This window comes from Tetrao urogallus, assembly GCF_951394365.1.
Source record: "Tetrao urogallus genome assembly, chromosome: 1".
Classification (NCBI taxonomy): domain Eukaryota; kingdom Metazoa; phylum Chordata; class Aves; order Galliformes; family Phasianidae; genus Tetrao; species Tetrao urogallus.
Genome location: NC_136813.1, coordinates 8,546,867 through 8,561,472, shown reverse-complemented (window position 1 = coordinate 8,561,472; position 14,606 = coordinate 8,546,867). Strand labels below are relative to the sequence as shown.

Below are 14,606 nucleotides of genomic sequence, written 5' to 3'. Positions count from 1 at the left end.
GACCCCCTACTGACACCCTCAAAAGCTGGTTTCAAAGAAAAGATCATACGAGTTTTCCCTATTCCACTTCTGTCAGAGTCAGTAGGGTAGGAGCAGGCTACCTGCAGTAGCTGTTGAAGGAAATCTGGGTGCACCAGTGTGAGAGGTACTCTCCTAGTCTCATTCACTCACGTCAAAAAGATTTTGTCTTCTGTTTCATTTCTGACCTGTTGCCCATGGCTTATTGATTCTTCTGGAGCTGAATATGAGTATGGAATATTGAGCCTTGTATCTTGAGTAATATTAAGTAAGCTGTATGTTGCACTGTTGGTAGTGAATAAAGTTGGTTCGCATCCTAGAGGAAGGATGTTGTAGAAAGGGTTCCTTGCCCGGAATGCCTCAAAGACTGCTGCAAAGCAGGTGAATACCACTTAAATAGGGCTTTGTAGTAAAGATCCATGGGAAGGAAAGTTAAATAGAGAGGGCAGAAAAGCAAGTTGGCTTTGTCTCAGGCTCCTGTATAGAGAACTGTTAGCCTTTTCTGGTACGTTCCAGTACCTTTTGTTTAACGGTGCAAACCGAGTTTTATAAAGTAAAAATGGAAATGGTGGTGCTTCTGCCACTTCCTTGCAAGGTTGCAATAGCACAGAATATGGATGAAGCTTTTAGTGGTAGTCCTACTTGCTTTTTCTTTTGTGCTTTCTGTTGCATTATACGTAATTAGACCTTTCAAGTGCCATTTGCTCTGCATTTTCATGTCAGGTCTTTGAATTGTGCCACCATTTCTAAGTGAGATGTCTTTCATTTCCTAAATAATGTTCTGCGTATTTTGATCATCCTGCAGCTGGCTGAGATGTAGGATTTCTCACCATCTGTCATCCATTTACCACAATTTATAGGTACAGGTAGTTCTTTATAGATACAGTTACCTGTATGCTGATGTATGACATCTAGATGATAGATAGTACGACCTGTAACTCAGTATCCTGGAGATATTCAGATGCTAGAGATGAATGTTCTCTCTGTTTCCCTGAATAAGGCATTTTTCTCTGTAGTCTAAGTCTTCCAATTTTCTAGTCTCCTACTAACTTTATTCCAATTCCTATTATTCCACCTAAACAACCCTGTTATATTATGGATACCAAAAAAAAGAAGCTGGGCAACCAAGTTTTTTCCAGCATCTGGTGCCAGTGTTCAATTGTTCACATGCATTTGTAATCAATCCCTTGGGTTTGTTTATGGGCAGCCAAGAAGGCAAGATATTTTCCATTTTTTATCTTGTGATTTTAGTAAAAGCTGTGCATAAATAAACACACAGCTGGCAAACCTGTCATCAGTTTAACCATCTGATTGCTTTGTGGTTTGTGGATTGTTGCTGTTGTTGCTGTTTGAGTCCCAAATAGTCAAAGTGCATTTGTAAGTGTGAGCTTTGCCAAAGCTTCAGAGCATGACATTGGTCAACCCAGCATCAGGTTCCTAACTCTTTCCTCTGAAGAAAGCAGGGCACACTCATGCCATCTACTGTTGATATTTTATATGGCATCTGCAGTCCCAAAGATGCACACTGGGACTTTATGTAATAAATTATTAGTCTTCTTTTTCTTGTTGTTTTGTTGGTTTTTTTTCCTAGGACAGAGCAGCACTTGTTTCTGGTCAGTTGTAGCCTGAGTGCAAAGCTTACACCATGCCAGTGCTGCTGTACTTTCTTAGCTTTGTTTAGTTCAAGTAGATTTTTTGAGATGGATTCTGACCTAGAAAATGATATAAATATCCATAAGAAAGGAGGGCATGGAGCACCACAATACGTTTCCCATGCACTATGAAGAAGATATTCCTCTCTATGAGGAATAATGTAATGTGGAATATGAGGAATATCTAACGTGGAATTAAAAAAACTGGAATATTTCAACTCTGAGTCTGTCGTCTTTTGAGTAACAAAGTATATCAGTTTTCCCTGCAAGTAGGGACATGGTGGGCATAAGTAGGGCAGAATGTGGGAGGTGAATTGTGGGAGGTAAGTGGTACCTGGAGTGATGTCCAGAATAGCCATCAAGGGGGGTATCCCTGGGAATCCCTGGGGTAAAGGAATTAGTGTTTCTGGAGACCTTGTGAGTCAACCACAGATCTCTTGTGTTACCTTAGGCAGATCACTTCACTTTTCTGCAACTCTGTTCACCCTCCAGCCATTCTGTTTACTTTGGAAGGATGTTGCTGGGATGGGGGTACATTAGCAGAATGTGCTGCTTAGACATTTGTACACTGCTTAGGTATGTCTGTGCTTGGGAGGTATGTATGAATGAAAATGAAAGGGAGAAAGGCAGATGAATTCTGGGTTTTATTCAGCAGTTTTCTATACTAGTTAGACTAATGAAAACAATAACATTCAGTCAAATGCACAGTAGGAAACAGATTCTTTCTGGCAGCTTGCACACCCTTTTATTCTCTGTGCACAGAACAGAGGATGTTCAGATTCTTCTAGTGGAATTTTGTTTGAGAACAAGCAGTAGCTTTCTCATTATTTCTGCGAATCCAACCACCAGTGCAACCATCCTTTGCCATTAAAAGAAGTTCTGCCAGGAGAGAAGAGTTTAGTAGATACATATAGGAATGAGAAAAAAAAAAAGAGTATGAATATTTGCCATGGCTTGCTGTGAGAGCATTGTAAGGTGCCTGCACAATGACACAGTTGCTGTTACCTCTGTAACTTTGTGATGCTTTTTGATGTCTGAGTCCTCAGATGTGCTAAGCCAGTGTTTGTATTCACTTATACAGCATGTATGCATGCTGTGCTTTTTGGGCTGCTGCTTAACGTTGAGCACATACACTTGGCAGTATGCATCCAAGATTTCTTTTTCTATGCATTAATTTTGTGATTCTCTCACCAAATACGTATACAGGCACCATTAAACTGTGCATTTGAGTATCCTTGTGTGCTAAGACATGTTATATTAGTCACTGGACAAATACTAAGGTAGTCCTGAGGCAAGGAGCAGAATTCAAGTCTTCAGCCTCCTGTGAATGCTGTAAATCTTAATAGTTAGAACCATATTCGCTTTTGTGTTCTCTCTCCATCCCAGTAAATCTTACAAAATTTTCTGTGCGGTGCCACAATTTCAGCAGGAAGATGAAGAATTTCTTTTAATAGTATAGAAGAGACAGCACTGTGTCATCTTTCCCTGCTCCATCCATACTCGTTTCTTCATCTGTAAAAAAAAAAGGAGGTGATGAATATCATGAGTGTCTCAGTCCTGCTGTTGTATACATGCCTTGTTCTTCTGCCTTGAGCCCTTAAAGGTAGTGTGACCATGAGTCTGACTTCAGGTCTGTGTTTGAAGTGACCAGAGAGCAAAGTGGTGATGTCAGCGGAGTGGAATGTAAAAGTTGGGTTAAGTAATGGACCTGACCTGATAGCTATTGATGATGAGCAAAGGTCTTATTCTTTTCTGGCTTTTCACAAGGCTTTCCAGTGCAGCTGATGGAGGAAAGACTGCATGCTGGTGTGAAATGAATGCAGTGAAGTTGTCCTGCTACTGCCATAAATAATCATGTGTTAGTAGTGCTCTGCTTTCATTAGTGTAACAAATCATCACTAGTGTCTAGTTCCACTGCCAGTGTAAATCACAAGTTACAATGAAGAAGTCGTTACGATGAGACATGTTAACAAAAAAAAAGTGAGTAATTATAGAAAAAATGAGAGTGGGATGTATTAGTTTTTTCGTGCGTGGTATCTTGAGGCTGAGATGAGGTACTTTTTTGCAAGAGTTATCACTGTCACAATATGTAACAGAGTTTGATGCTAGGATAGTGGCTTCTTTAATATGAGTTACATGACCTTGTGAGCTGTTCTCACCCTGAAATCTTTGCACAGTGGGCATTTGTATAATTCAGTGAGACTTAGAATCCAGTTCTGTCAGTTGTTATAAGTCAGTGCTTATTGGCAAAGTTGTAACTTTTTTCTTTTTTTTTAACAGGAAAACCATTGGAGTTTTCTGTTGTGGACCAAGCAAGATGTCTAAGATACTTCATAAACTGAGCAACAGCAGCAACCCTTACGGGACGAGGTTTGAGTATAATAAAGAGTCCTTCAGCTGAAAGTCTGTTGGACTTGGAAGAATCTCTAGAAGATAAAAGTGCAATTTTTTGTTCGTATAACTTTAAAGTTCCACTGTGGTTTAAACAGAAATGTACCAAAGAGTAGCACAGTTTTTCTTATTTATGATTATTTAAGACTCTGGAAAATGATGGTTATGGCAGTATACCAACAAATATTAAGCACTCCTGCTCAAAGCCAAATGTGCTCACACAGTATTTGTGGCAGCGGTGATTCTTTGGAATTGTTTCTGTTAATTAAAAAGTACTAATGCTGGCGATAAATGCAGTTGCTTTAAAAGCCAGTGGAAGAAAAATCTGTGGAATGTTCTTCCACTTCAATCTTCTGAAGTTGGATCAATAAACGAAACCCCCAGGTTAATCCAAATGACAAGTCATAGGGCATTTCAAAGAACTGTTGCTTTTGTTGGCCTATAGACCTTGTGACTTTGGAATGCAGACACTCCATATTCAAGGTTTTATGCGTTACAAAACTGGGATTCTGTATTTCAAACATACTCTGTAATGGGTATCAATATTCCCACTTTGAATAGAGGAGAGAGGGAATTTAGGGGAAGATGTAAATCAACGTAAGGAAAAGTGAGCACAACAGCCCTAGCACCTTTGGGCAGACTCAGCCATGATGTATATCACAGCCTTTTGGCAAGGAAACAGCTGTACCTGGAAAACTCAGTATCTAGCATCAATTCAGCATTCAGTGAGTTTGCAGAATAAGTGTGATTTATGCAGCCAGAAAGATGGAGCAAGAAAAGCGATTAACAGGAGGAGACAGGATATGATGTTTTATTATACCACAGGCTCAGCATGGAAGTTGCACTCACTTTGCACTCACATGCCCTGAATGTCAAATACTTACAGCATTCAGATGTTCTTAGTGATTAATGTACAATGCAGCAGGCTGAAATCCTATTTTAGCAGTTGTGGAATGTCTTTGGTTGACTGCGGTCCTTTGAGTACCATTGCTGGAGTCATGCTTGTTCAGTCTCACTGATCTCTTGTTTGTTCAGTCCCATTGGTGTCCCTGAAAGCAGCATTAGTCCAGATCTGCAGCAGGGTAGGAGTAAAGCTTTCTTTACTATGGCTCTTTGCATCTTGTGTACAGATACAAACTTTGCAGGATTTGCAGTTTTCAGTGTGTTCTAAAAGGGAGGGTCTGAAACATCCAAATTTAAGGTCTTCTTCCCTTCTCATTACCACAGCTGCTTTCCTGACTTCTCATAGTTGCCATGAGGTTGAAACGGACACTTCAAAACTTCTTTGATTCAGAGTAGCAGCATTTTACTTACTCAATTCGGTAGCCAAACCAATTTCTCTTATTTTCTCTTGACCTTCTTTCTCTTACTATTTTGCCAAGAAAGGGACATTTAAGCTGGAGTCAGTCGCATAGTTGGCATAAGTACACCTCATTCTAGAGCATCTTAATACAACAGCATTGCTTTACTCTTGCTGAAAACCTGGACCTTCAGCAGCTGCTCAGGAGCAAAGCCTGTAATGTCTGCAGCATGTGCAGGTCTATGATTGCTCAGCATCCCTCATAGCACAGTTCACCTGTATTTAGCACAGTGTATTTGATTCAGCATAGAGCTTTCCATGCATGCATTTTTCATTTTAGTAAAAACAAATCAGTAATTTCTCACAGCACAGGCTCTATACAGGATTCTTCAAGTATGGGTTTCAGCGGATAGAGGCAAGCTTCTCTCTGGTAGGTGGTGTTGTGGCATGTTGTGTGTGTAACTAGTGAACGTGTATTTGGTCTTTTCCATGACAGTTTCTGCTCAGGAGTTGCTCAAAATGGTACAGCTGGATTCAGTGCAGCAGCACGGCCCCGCAGGGATGTTTTTTACTGCCTGGACTTTGCACTGAAGTTCTTGCCTCTGACTCTGCTCAATTTGAAATTGAGGAGGGAAGGGAAGAGCCAGAGATGGACTAATTTCTACTGATGAGAATTCTTTAAGTAACCTAGAGGAGAGAGAACCCAAAATTGAAGTGTGAGATGGAAGCCTACACTGCAGCTTGTGATTTTTATTTATTTTTTTTTTTTAAGTCTGAATCATTATTTTCCCATTGGATCTCCTTCATCTTGTCCCTATAAACAAGAGATACGCAGAACAGTACCAGTTCTTCTTTAATTATTAATATTTTTCCTTATACTGCCTGTGTGGATTTCATAATAAGCACAACACTGATGGCAAAATGCATAATCAGGTATTGCCTGTATTGCAGGCTTTTTTGTTTGTTTGCTGTTAGCTTAAAGCATGATTGAAATCATGACTGTGATTGAAATCATGACTCCATCTGTTAGCCACAACCACACAGTGATCATTTTTCTCGTTTTAGTATCTAGCATCTAATGATTTTTAAATATGGTATAGAGTCTGCTAATCTCAATGATGTTCTTTGTTTCACATCTCCTCTGATAGCTACCAGTTCCCTTACTGCATAATGAGCAGTTAGTTTTGTAGCAAGCTCTGCGTTAATGCAGGTTATCCTTTCTGGCTCAGCTGTTACATAGGTAGTGCTTTATAATTAATAATAGCACTGTACTCTTGTGCTGAATTCTAGCAGGAGCTGACACTGCGGGAGGAATGTTATCCCCTGTTGTTACATTAGCAGTGCTGTCAGAGCAAGAAGCTGGCAGAGCCTTGTCCTGTGCCAAGCTCAGCTGACCCCAGCTGACAGGCTGGGGACTGTCTACCTGTCTGGAGAGTTGTGAGATGTAATGAATGTTACAGGATCTCTTCAGTGCACCTTTAGCAGGTTTCTGTAGTTGCTATTGAGCTGTATTTGTGTTCTATTTTTTGCAGTTTCTTTCATTTGACTGAACCTTTCTGTTGCTCACGTGGCTATTACTAGACTGGATGAGTGTGGGTTTGGTGGAAAGTTAAAGTGTCCGTTGCTTTTTTTCCTTTTCTTTGCACTGTGCTCTTTAGAGAAGCAGAAAGTCTAAGGGTGAGTGACTGTGACTTGACCTCAGCAGTGGCAAATGTTATTTATAAAAGCAGTTGGTCTGCATTCTCCTTGCTGCTTTGTAATGTTTCACTTTAGCTTGCAAAATCAAGCTGAACTTGCTTTTAAACTACATACAGTTTTTATATGTACACCAAATGTACATGAAAATATAACTCTTTGCCAGGCAAGTAAATGAAAGCTGGCAGCACCTAATTCCACTTTTACTGTTCAGTTGGATTTATACTATTTAATGTCTCTTTACGTGTTACATTTGTGTCCTGGGAGTGAGTCTGCCATAAGCTTCCTGCTGACAGGGGAAGAATCCCACCATGTATTGTGCTACTTCTTGCTCACTTGTCCCGAAGCTACAGACCCTCAGTGGCATCTTTGTGCTTTACTCATCATAAATGTTTTGGGATTTTTATTTAAAACAGGAGGGTTTTCATGCCATGATGGAAGCCAAATCCTTTCTCTGCAAAGAAAGCCCAGCCCAGCAACGTGAGGGCTGGAGCTTTGCACAGCTGCATTCATCAGACTTCCCCAGGCAGTCCTGGTCCCACAGCACTGAGCTCACCTGTCTGAGTAAGTGTTTGCTACCATAGTGAAGGGCTGCAGAGATGAGCCATGGGAAGCAGCCTGCACCTCAGAGGCCTGCACTCCGCTCCATTCCTCCAGGATGGTTATTCCAGCCCTGAGTTTGGAGTCTTTTCGCCTTGCAACCCCGTTTCTGCTTAGAGCACTCAGTGTACATGATTTCTTCCTTATCCTTTTATCTGCTCTTCTAGGAGACAGGATTAGAAGGACCGAGAGATCCCTGTGCACATCCTTGAACCTAGGCTGAGGAGAGGAGAGCAGGATGTACCACATCCCCCTTGCTGCTGACTGCACTGCTTAGAGCACTGGTAGAAATGTTGAGCCAAATCTGCTTTCCAACAAAACGCGTATTGTTTTGCCACACCAAACTAGAGAACAGTTGCTGTGAAAGGAAAAAAAAGATAAATCCTTTCTGTTTGAAGACTCCTGCCCACATAAGCCTGATGTGAAGATGTATGGAAACACTGCGCATATTCAGCTTCCAGCAGCACTGGGGGTCACACACTGCATCCCTACAATGGTCTCTCTGCCTCAGCACTCAACTCCCACAATTATTCTTTGTTGCAGGTCTTCACCTGTTATTGTAGACTCACAGAATTGTAATCTCACTAAGTTTGGAAAAATCCTCTAAGATCATCTACTCCAGCTGTCCTTCTACCATTAATATTGCCCACTAAACCATGTCCCTAAGTACCACATCTGCACATTCCTTGAATAGCTCCAGGGGCAGTGACTCCACTAATTTCCTGGGCATCTTGTTCCAGTGCCCAACCACTTTTTGGTGAGCTTGCTTTTGCTCATAGGCAACCTGAACTACTCCTGGTGCAACTTGACACCATTGATCTCGCAGAGAGAAGTACTATATATGCTTGTGTGCACACAGAGGCTGATATAAACTCAGAGCAACTTGTGAGCATTTTCTGCAGCCAGGTGCAGAACTGTCCTTTTGCTTCTAATGCCTTTAGCACGGAAGTGAGGAAGCAGTTTGGAGCTGACTGTGAAGGTGCAGATAATATGAGTGATAGGCTGGCCTCTTGGGGAGTGGTAATTGAGCTGTAAAAGCCTAACAAATCCAAGAAGCAGCCTAAGAGAAAAGCCTCTGCTCAACACTGCACACCAGGTTGTAGTTTCAAACTACAAGAAGTTGCTTACAAAAGCCAGCAGGAGGCTAACTAGTCATTGTCAGTAGGAGTCTGAGCCCCTTAAGTCGGAGCAGAGTTATTCACATGCAATGTTTACTTGTTTAAAAAATAAAAAAGCTTCTAGGGAGATTAATTTTCACTTCAGTCTGGCAATCATTTCATAAACATGCCAGTGTGATTTAAGGCAAGCTGGATCAGTTCTTCTCTGGATTATGCATCTGATTTGTCTGCAGTTTCCCACTCCTCACAAATAAAAGCAGTTTTATTGTTTTAACAAAGAGGATTTTAAAGCAAAGTTTAATCAAAATGCCACTGGCACCCGTGCTGAACTGAGCTTTTCTGTAATGAACGTGCATTTATCAGGGTTATATAGAAAACAGCTGAGGACTCAACTCTGAATGGTGATTTGGAGTTTGAGTCATCTCTGCTGTTGGTGTATTTAATTAAGATCACTGTGATAATGCACTGGTGAAACACATGGAGCTGAAATGAGACTTTTCATTCCCATAAAGAGGTTGTTCCTGTACTAAGCACAGTAAATTCCAGAAAGTCTGGGATTTCCTTTATAGGAACCCTGTGTGCTCTGCTAAACTGGCACATACAATGAATGCACCAGATTTTGAGCAACAAATGCTTCTTCAAGAGCTGTTTGAGTGTTTGTAAAGATTTCTCATTCTGCTAATTGCATCACCCTTGTTGTAGGATGTATGGGATATGTTTTCATCCTGTGGACTATTTCTGAGGTTAGGAATAGCTCTAAACTTCACTGTAGTGAATGCTCAAGCTTTGCAGTGTCTGAAGCATTATATTGTCTGAAAGGATCATATAATGGGGACATGGTTTAGTGGGCATGGTTGGGCTAGATTATCTTTGAGGTCTTTTCCACCTGGACGATGCTATGATTCTTTCTGTATGCTGTAGAAATAGCGAAGGATCTGCCCTATTCTTTGGGGAATACAAGAAGAAAGCTGGAGAAAGCAACCCATCCCAATTGCAGATTGCCTCTTAATAGAGTCCTTAGATTTCAGGGTGTGTCAGACCTTGTGAAAAGTACTGTTCGGTATTTTAAGTGCCTCTTTCTGGCAAAAGTCTGGCTTTCCTACAGCCCCAAATCTGTACCTTCTTCCTAATGATCTGCACTGTTACACCAGGAGAGGGGGATCTGTGAGTAGCTCCTGAAGCTGTCAGCTGAGGAGCAAACCGAGGCGGGCAGGGGAGGATGATGAATTCCAGCACGTGAACAGCTTGAAATATTTAGAACCTGGAAGCAAAGGGGAAGGTGGGAGACATTCTCCCTGGCTCTTCAGTTGCAGAAATTAAAAGCAAACCCTATTGCCTGGATGTGGATGCTAATTCTCTCTGGGGTTTGAAAACTGTTGTATACAGAGATAGCCTTTCAGTGGTCAACTGAAAGCTAAAGCACAGAAGAAAAATAGTATATTTTAGTAAAACACCTTGGAAATAAGTAATTTACTTGAAATAAATTCACCATTGATTCCTTCTAGTTAACTTGTGTCAAAAAACATCTACTTCTGTTTTGCAGCTTTGGGGTTTGGAATGGCTTTACTTCTTTTTCACCAGAATCATGCAGTATATATAGTTCTCCATGCTAGCTGTAAGTAGTTTTGACAGTTCAATAAATACATTCTGTGTTCTTTACAGCTGACCCTAGGTAAGGACAGCCTTGAGAATGTGAAGCAGTGTTGCATAAATGTGTAGAGTACATAGCAACACTGAGAAGAGAGATGCTGCTGTGTTGCTTTGGTGCACTAGACATACATTAAAATTCTGTCACTGCAAGGTCGCATTGCTCATCTCATACTCTACAACCCTGAATAAGAATGGAAGGTGGGGGAGGAAGAGCAAAAACTTCCACCTTGTGCTACTGCTGAGAACATACTCATCAGCAGCATTTCTTTCTATTTCAAAAGAGCATGCTATTTCTTTTCTAAGGATAATGGATTCTTGGTGCTAAGTAATGGTGTTTGCATGTTAGTGGTAACATGCTACTTCTGAACTGAATAAATAGCACCTCTGGGTCTTTTCTTCTCCTTTAAATTATCAAAGAGAAATACCAAATGCCACACGGCACACAGAGTGGACTGTGCCTTAAGCTGCTCCAAGTGCAGCCTCGTTAGCAGTGCTGCACAGAAATCATGCAAGCTGGTGGGAAGATGCAAGGTTTAGGCAAAGAGGAAAGAACTCTTGAAAGAGAAGCACAACAGTGATATATTATTTGAAACCAGAAGCAGGCATGTCACAGCAGTGGCCGTCACATCTGAATGGTGCTGAGTCAGAAGCCTACCTTACAAGTATACCTGGCATCAAGGAAAGTTGAGAGCTCTCAAATTGAGTCTACAATGTGAGATGAAAGCAAATTAGGTGAGCCGCCTGTTTGGTTTCCAGCTTGGAACTTGGACCTGCTCTGTCTGAGAGCTTCTTGTATAGATGATGAGCTGATCTGACTCCCAAGTGTGGACTCAGTTGTGTAGCTAACTGAGGATATGTACATCCCCTTTGTATTTCTATGGCTTTGCAAAAGCAAGTTGCTTAGTGACTGGGAGCAGAGTATCTTACTGTAGGGCTAGTTACTCGAAATCCTGTTCTTTCCTGTTAAGAACAATGGCCTGACCAGATGAGGATGATGACTGCCAGTTTCCATTGGTGAATTAATATGGCCTGCCCGTATTCACACTCATGTTCATGGGAAAAAAAAGGGAGAATCTGCAGAGAGTGTCTAAGTTCTTTGTTGTTCCTTTTTTGTGTCAGAACAACATAATTAGCTGATGGAAGAGAAATGATTAAATTGGGAAGATTGATCCATGGTATTCTTTCTGATTCTTTAAATGCCTGTAACTATTCAAACTGTGCTTTTTGAGAGAAACTTAATGGACATAATGCCCTCAAGCGGAGTTAGACAACGTGGCTGGGATGCAGTGTGGCAAAGTGTCTCCTAATGACTGAAATATCATCGTCTGTTGGAGCTGGAGGCATCGGTGCTTTTATTAGTCTCAGTGTATTCCATGGCAACCTAGTGGGAGCTGAGCATTCAGCTACCCTACTTCCTTCCTGTATACCTCCAGTCTTCATCTGGGTTTGGTGCTCTGACCTTTAGATTACTGGAAGCCACCTTGTCCATATGTCACCAAATCACAGAATCACAGAATGGTTTGGGTTGAAAGGGGCATTTAAAGATCATCCAGTTTCCTTTTCTGCTGTCACTGCCCTCCCTCAACATCTTGTTTGTGTCAGGAAACCCCCTCTGCTTCCCTTCACTCAGGAAAATGATACAATGGGAAATGCAGAGTTTATTTTACTCATAGCCATATTCATAGCCATAGCCACAGCCTAGTCTCCTAGTCTCCTTTATAATGCTCCTAATGTATCTGATCTAATGAGAGTCATCTAGTCACCTTAAATAGCAGTAGTCGAATGGATGCAGGATTCTAGCCCAGAAAATGCTTTTTTAGAATGGGAGGAGAGGCCATGCCACAGTGATGGGTAAATGGGAAAAACGCACAATAGCCAAGATTATATCATCTTCTGGATAAGAAACGGGAACCCATTTTGTGAAATTCAGACTGTAGCCATCAGTGAAATTAAGTCATGTTTCTGCTTTTGCACGTAGGCACTGCAAGACAGAGGTCAGTGATGGAAAGAGTTTGCTTCTTTCAGTTACGTTCTCTATTTCCATACAACTCCTAGCTTATCAGTGGCACATAAATTCCTCTTTCACTGTTTAAATATTTCCTCACCTGATTTCTTTGCTTCAGGGAGCTTGAGAGCTCACTGTTCATAAAGGGAAAGAAGGATTATGCTGTTAAGCAGACAGCTCCCAACACATATGTTCTGCTCTGCATCTTTGAGGAGGCACTGATGCTTCTGCAATTGCAGAAGGGCAGTTTTATTGAGATTCAGAGGCAGCCAAGAGCCTCTTCCAGGATTTTGATGTTGATGAAGCTCTGGGTTAATTAATAAGGTTTTTTCCTGAATCAAGAAGCTTTAGCCCATCTGTGCCAGGCTGTGAAACCCTTAATGCTACTTAGCTTTTCTTTCCCTGTGTTCCTCTCAGTCATTTGCAAGAGCAAATTTGATGAAGCACATCTAGGTAAGGAAAGGTTTCCTGATCTGTGAGAATTTAGGAGAAAAGTCCTAACTGTGACATTTCCCTCAAATTGAGAACCAAAGAGATAGATAGTTTGGGCCAGCGATATTTATTTCATAATGTGCAAATGGTTTTGTGCGTGGTTGTTTCTTGTGTGGTTTTTTTCTGGTTCTATTTTTATCTTGTTTAAATAAATAAATTTTAGTTTCAGAGCAACAACAACAACAAAACAGACAAAAAAAAAAAAAAACTTACATATATTTACTTAGAAATATCATGATGCCCCAAACATATCTGTTTATTTTAAGAAATCCTTCAAAGTTGCTTTGAAGGGGAGAATCTTCTGGAAGCCAACACTCTCCATATTCTATTTCTGGAAGCTATTATTTTCTAAAGGCGAAGCATTCTTTGTTAATTCCTTGCCTTCTCAGCCATTTTTCATTAGCAAAAATGCTGTTCAAACCAAGCAATCTGAGCTTAGATAATCAAATGGTTTCCTTTTAAAGCAAAGCACTTGGAAGAGTTTGTCTGAGCCCTCAAGACAATGTCTGTGGCACATCCAGGCTTGGGTGCTCAAGCCCAGAAGTGAGCAGGCTGCCAAGTGCTTGCTGGTGTACTGCGGGCAGGGAGCGTGTTGGGCATTTAGTCTTCAGCCACAGGTTAGATTGTCTCGTAATGGTGTATGAAGCCATGAGGATATTCAGTAGGAATGGAGGAAGACCACTTTTTTTATAGAGTAGGAGGGAGGAAGACCGTTTTTGTCTCATTTGGGGTAGCTGTGTGAGTTACACAGCTGGTCAGCATCCAAGAATTTGTCTGTGCTGACACGAGCATGGGTGTCCTGTGCAAGCCTTAATCTGTGGTTCCAGTTGATCAGAATGCATTTTCAGGAAAGACAGTGGACTCTAGATGGAAATATTGCCATTACTAAAATTTGGAAAATACTTTCAGCTTTCCAGTTTGCCGTTAGGAGCTGAACTTTGGAAGTAGCTATTTCCACTTTCGTCTTTTCGGTAGATGCAGATCACCACTGGCCACTTTCTTTCCTTGTTCCTCTGCAGTTTTCCAAGTCCCAAAAGAAGGAGGGCTGAAAATTCTTTTCCTGAATTTCCAATTCTGCAATTACATAATTTTCCCAGTTGACTGAAATAAGAAAATATTTTAAAAGAAGACAGCATTTACATTTATCTGTATACAGTATACGCGGTAACAGTTTTAGAAAGTACTAGCATAAACGTCCACACTTTTGAGTACTCTGTGTTCTTTTCAGAGATGCCTGTTTACGTTAATGCAAATTCAATCTGTTCTTATGTTTTTATAGATCAAGATGTGGTATGGTTCTTTGAAGAGAAATGATTGCTTAGTTTCCAAGTGGAACAGAAACCAAAATTCGTCCCTGAACTTTCATTTTTAATTTTTTTTCCCCAGGCTTGACTTGAAGAACAAGAACAGTGCTCAGTAGGTTCCTGTCATACTCTTGTCATATGAAATAGCCCTTTGTAGCTTTGCTGACTTTGCTGACCCCCAACCTGACACAGGAACAGTACAGTTTCACTGGCTGGATTTAAATAGGTCACTACTGTAAGTGCGTGCCAGTAGAACTTCAAAGAGTATGCAGTAAGCTTTTGGACTCTGCTCATTTCCATCAAATGAAGCAAAGATTTTATCAGTTAGACATATAACAAGGCTGAGCTAGAAGATTGATTATTAAAAGTCTTGGTTTTTTT

General features: G+C 41.0%; 1 protein-coding gene across 1 annotated transcript in view; it reads left to right on the top strand.

Moving 5' to 3' along the window:
- The window catches only part of NOX4 (NADPH oxidase 4), a gene marked incomplete at both ends in the record, with an annotated part of 103,278 nt that extends 99,207 nt beyond the window's left edge, over positions 1–4,071 (top strand). The window contains one exon of the mRNA XM_079549175.1: positions 3,951–4,071. Within this exon, the coding sequence (XP_079405301.1) occupies positions 3,951–4,071 (121 nt within the window). The remainder of the gene's footprint in view (positions 1–3,950) is intronic.
- Between the last annotated feature and the right edge of the window lie 10,535 nt (positions 4,072–14,606).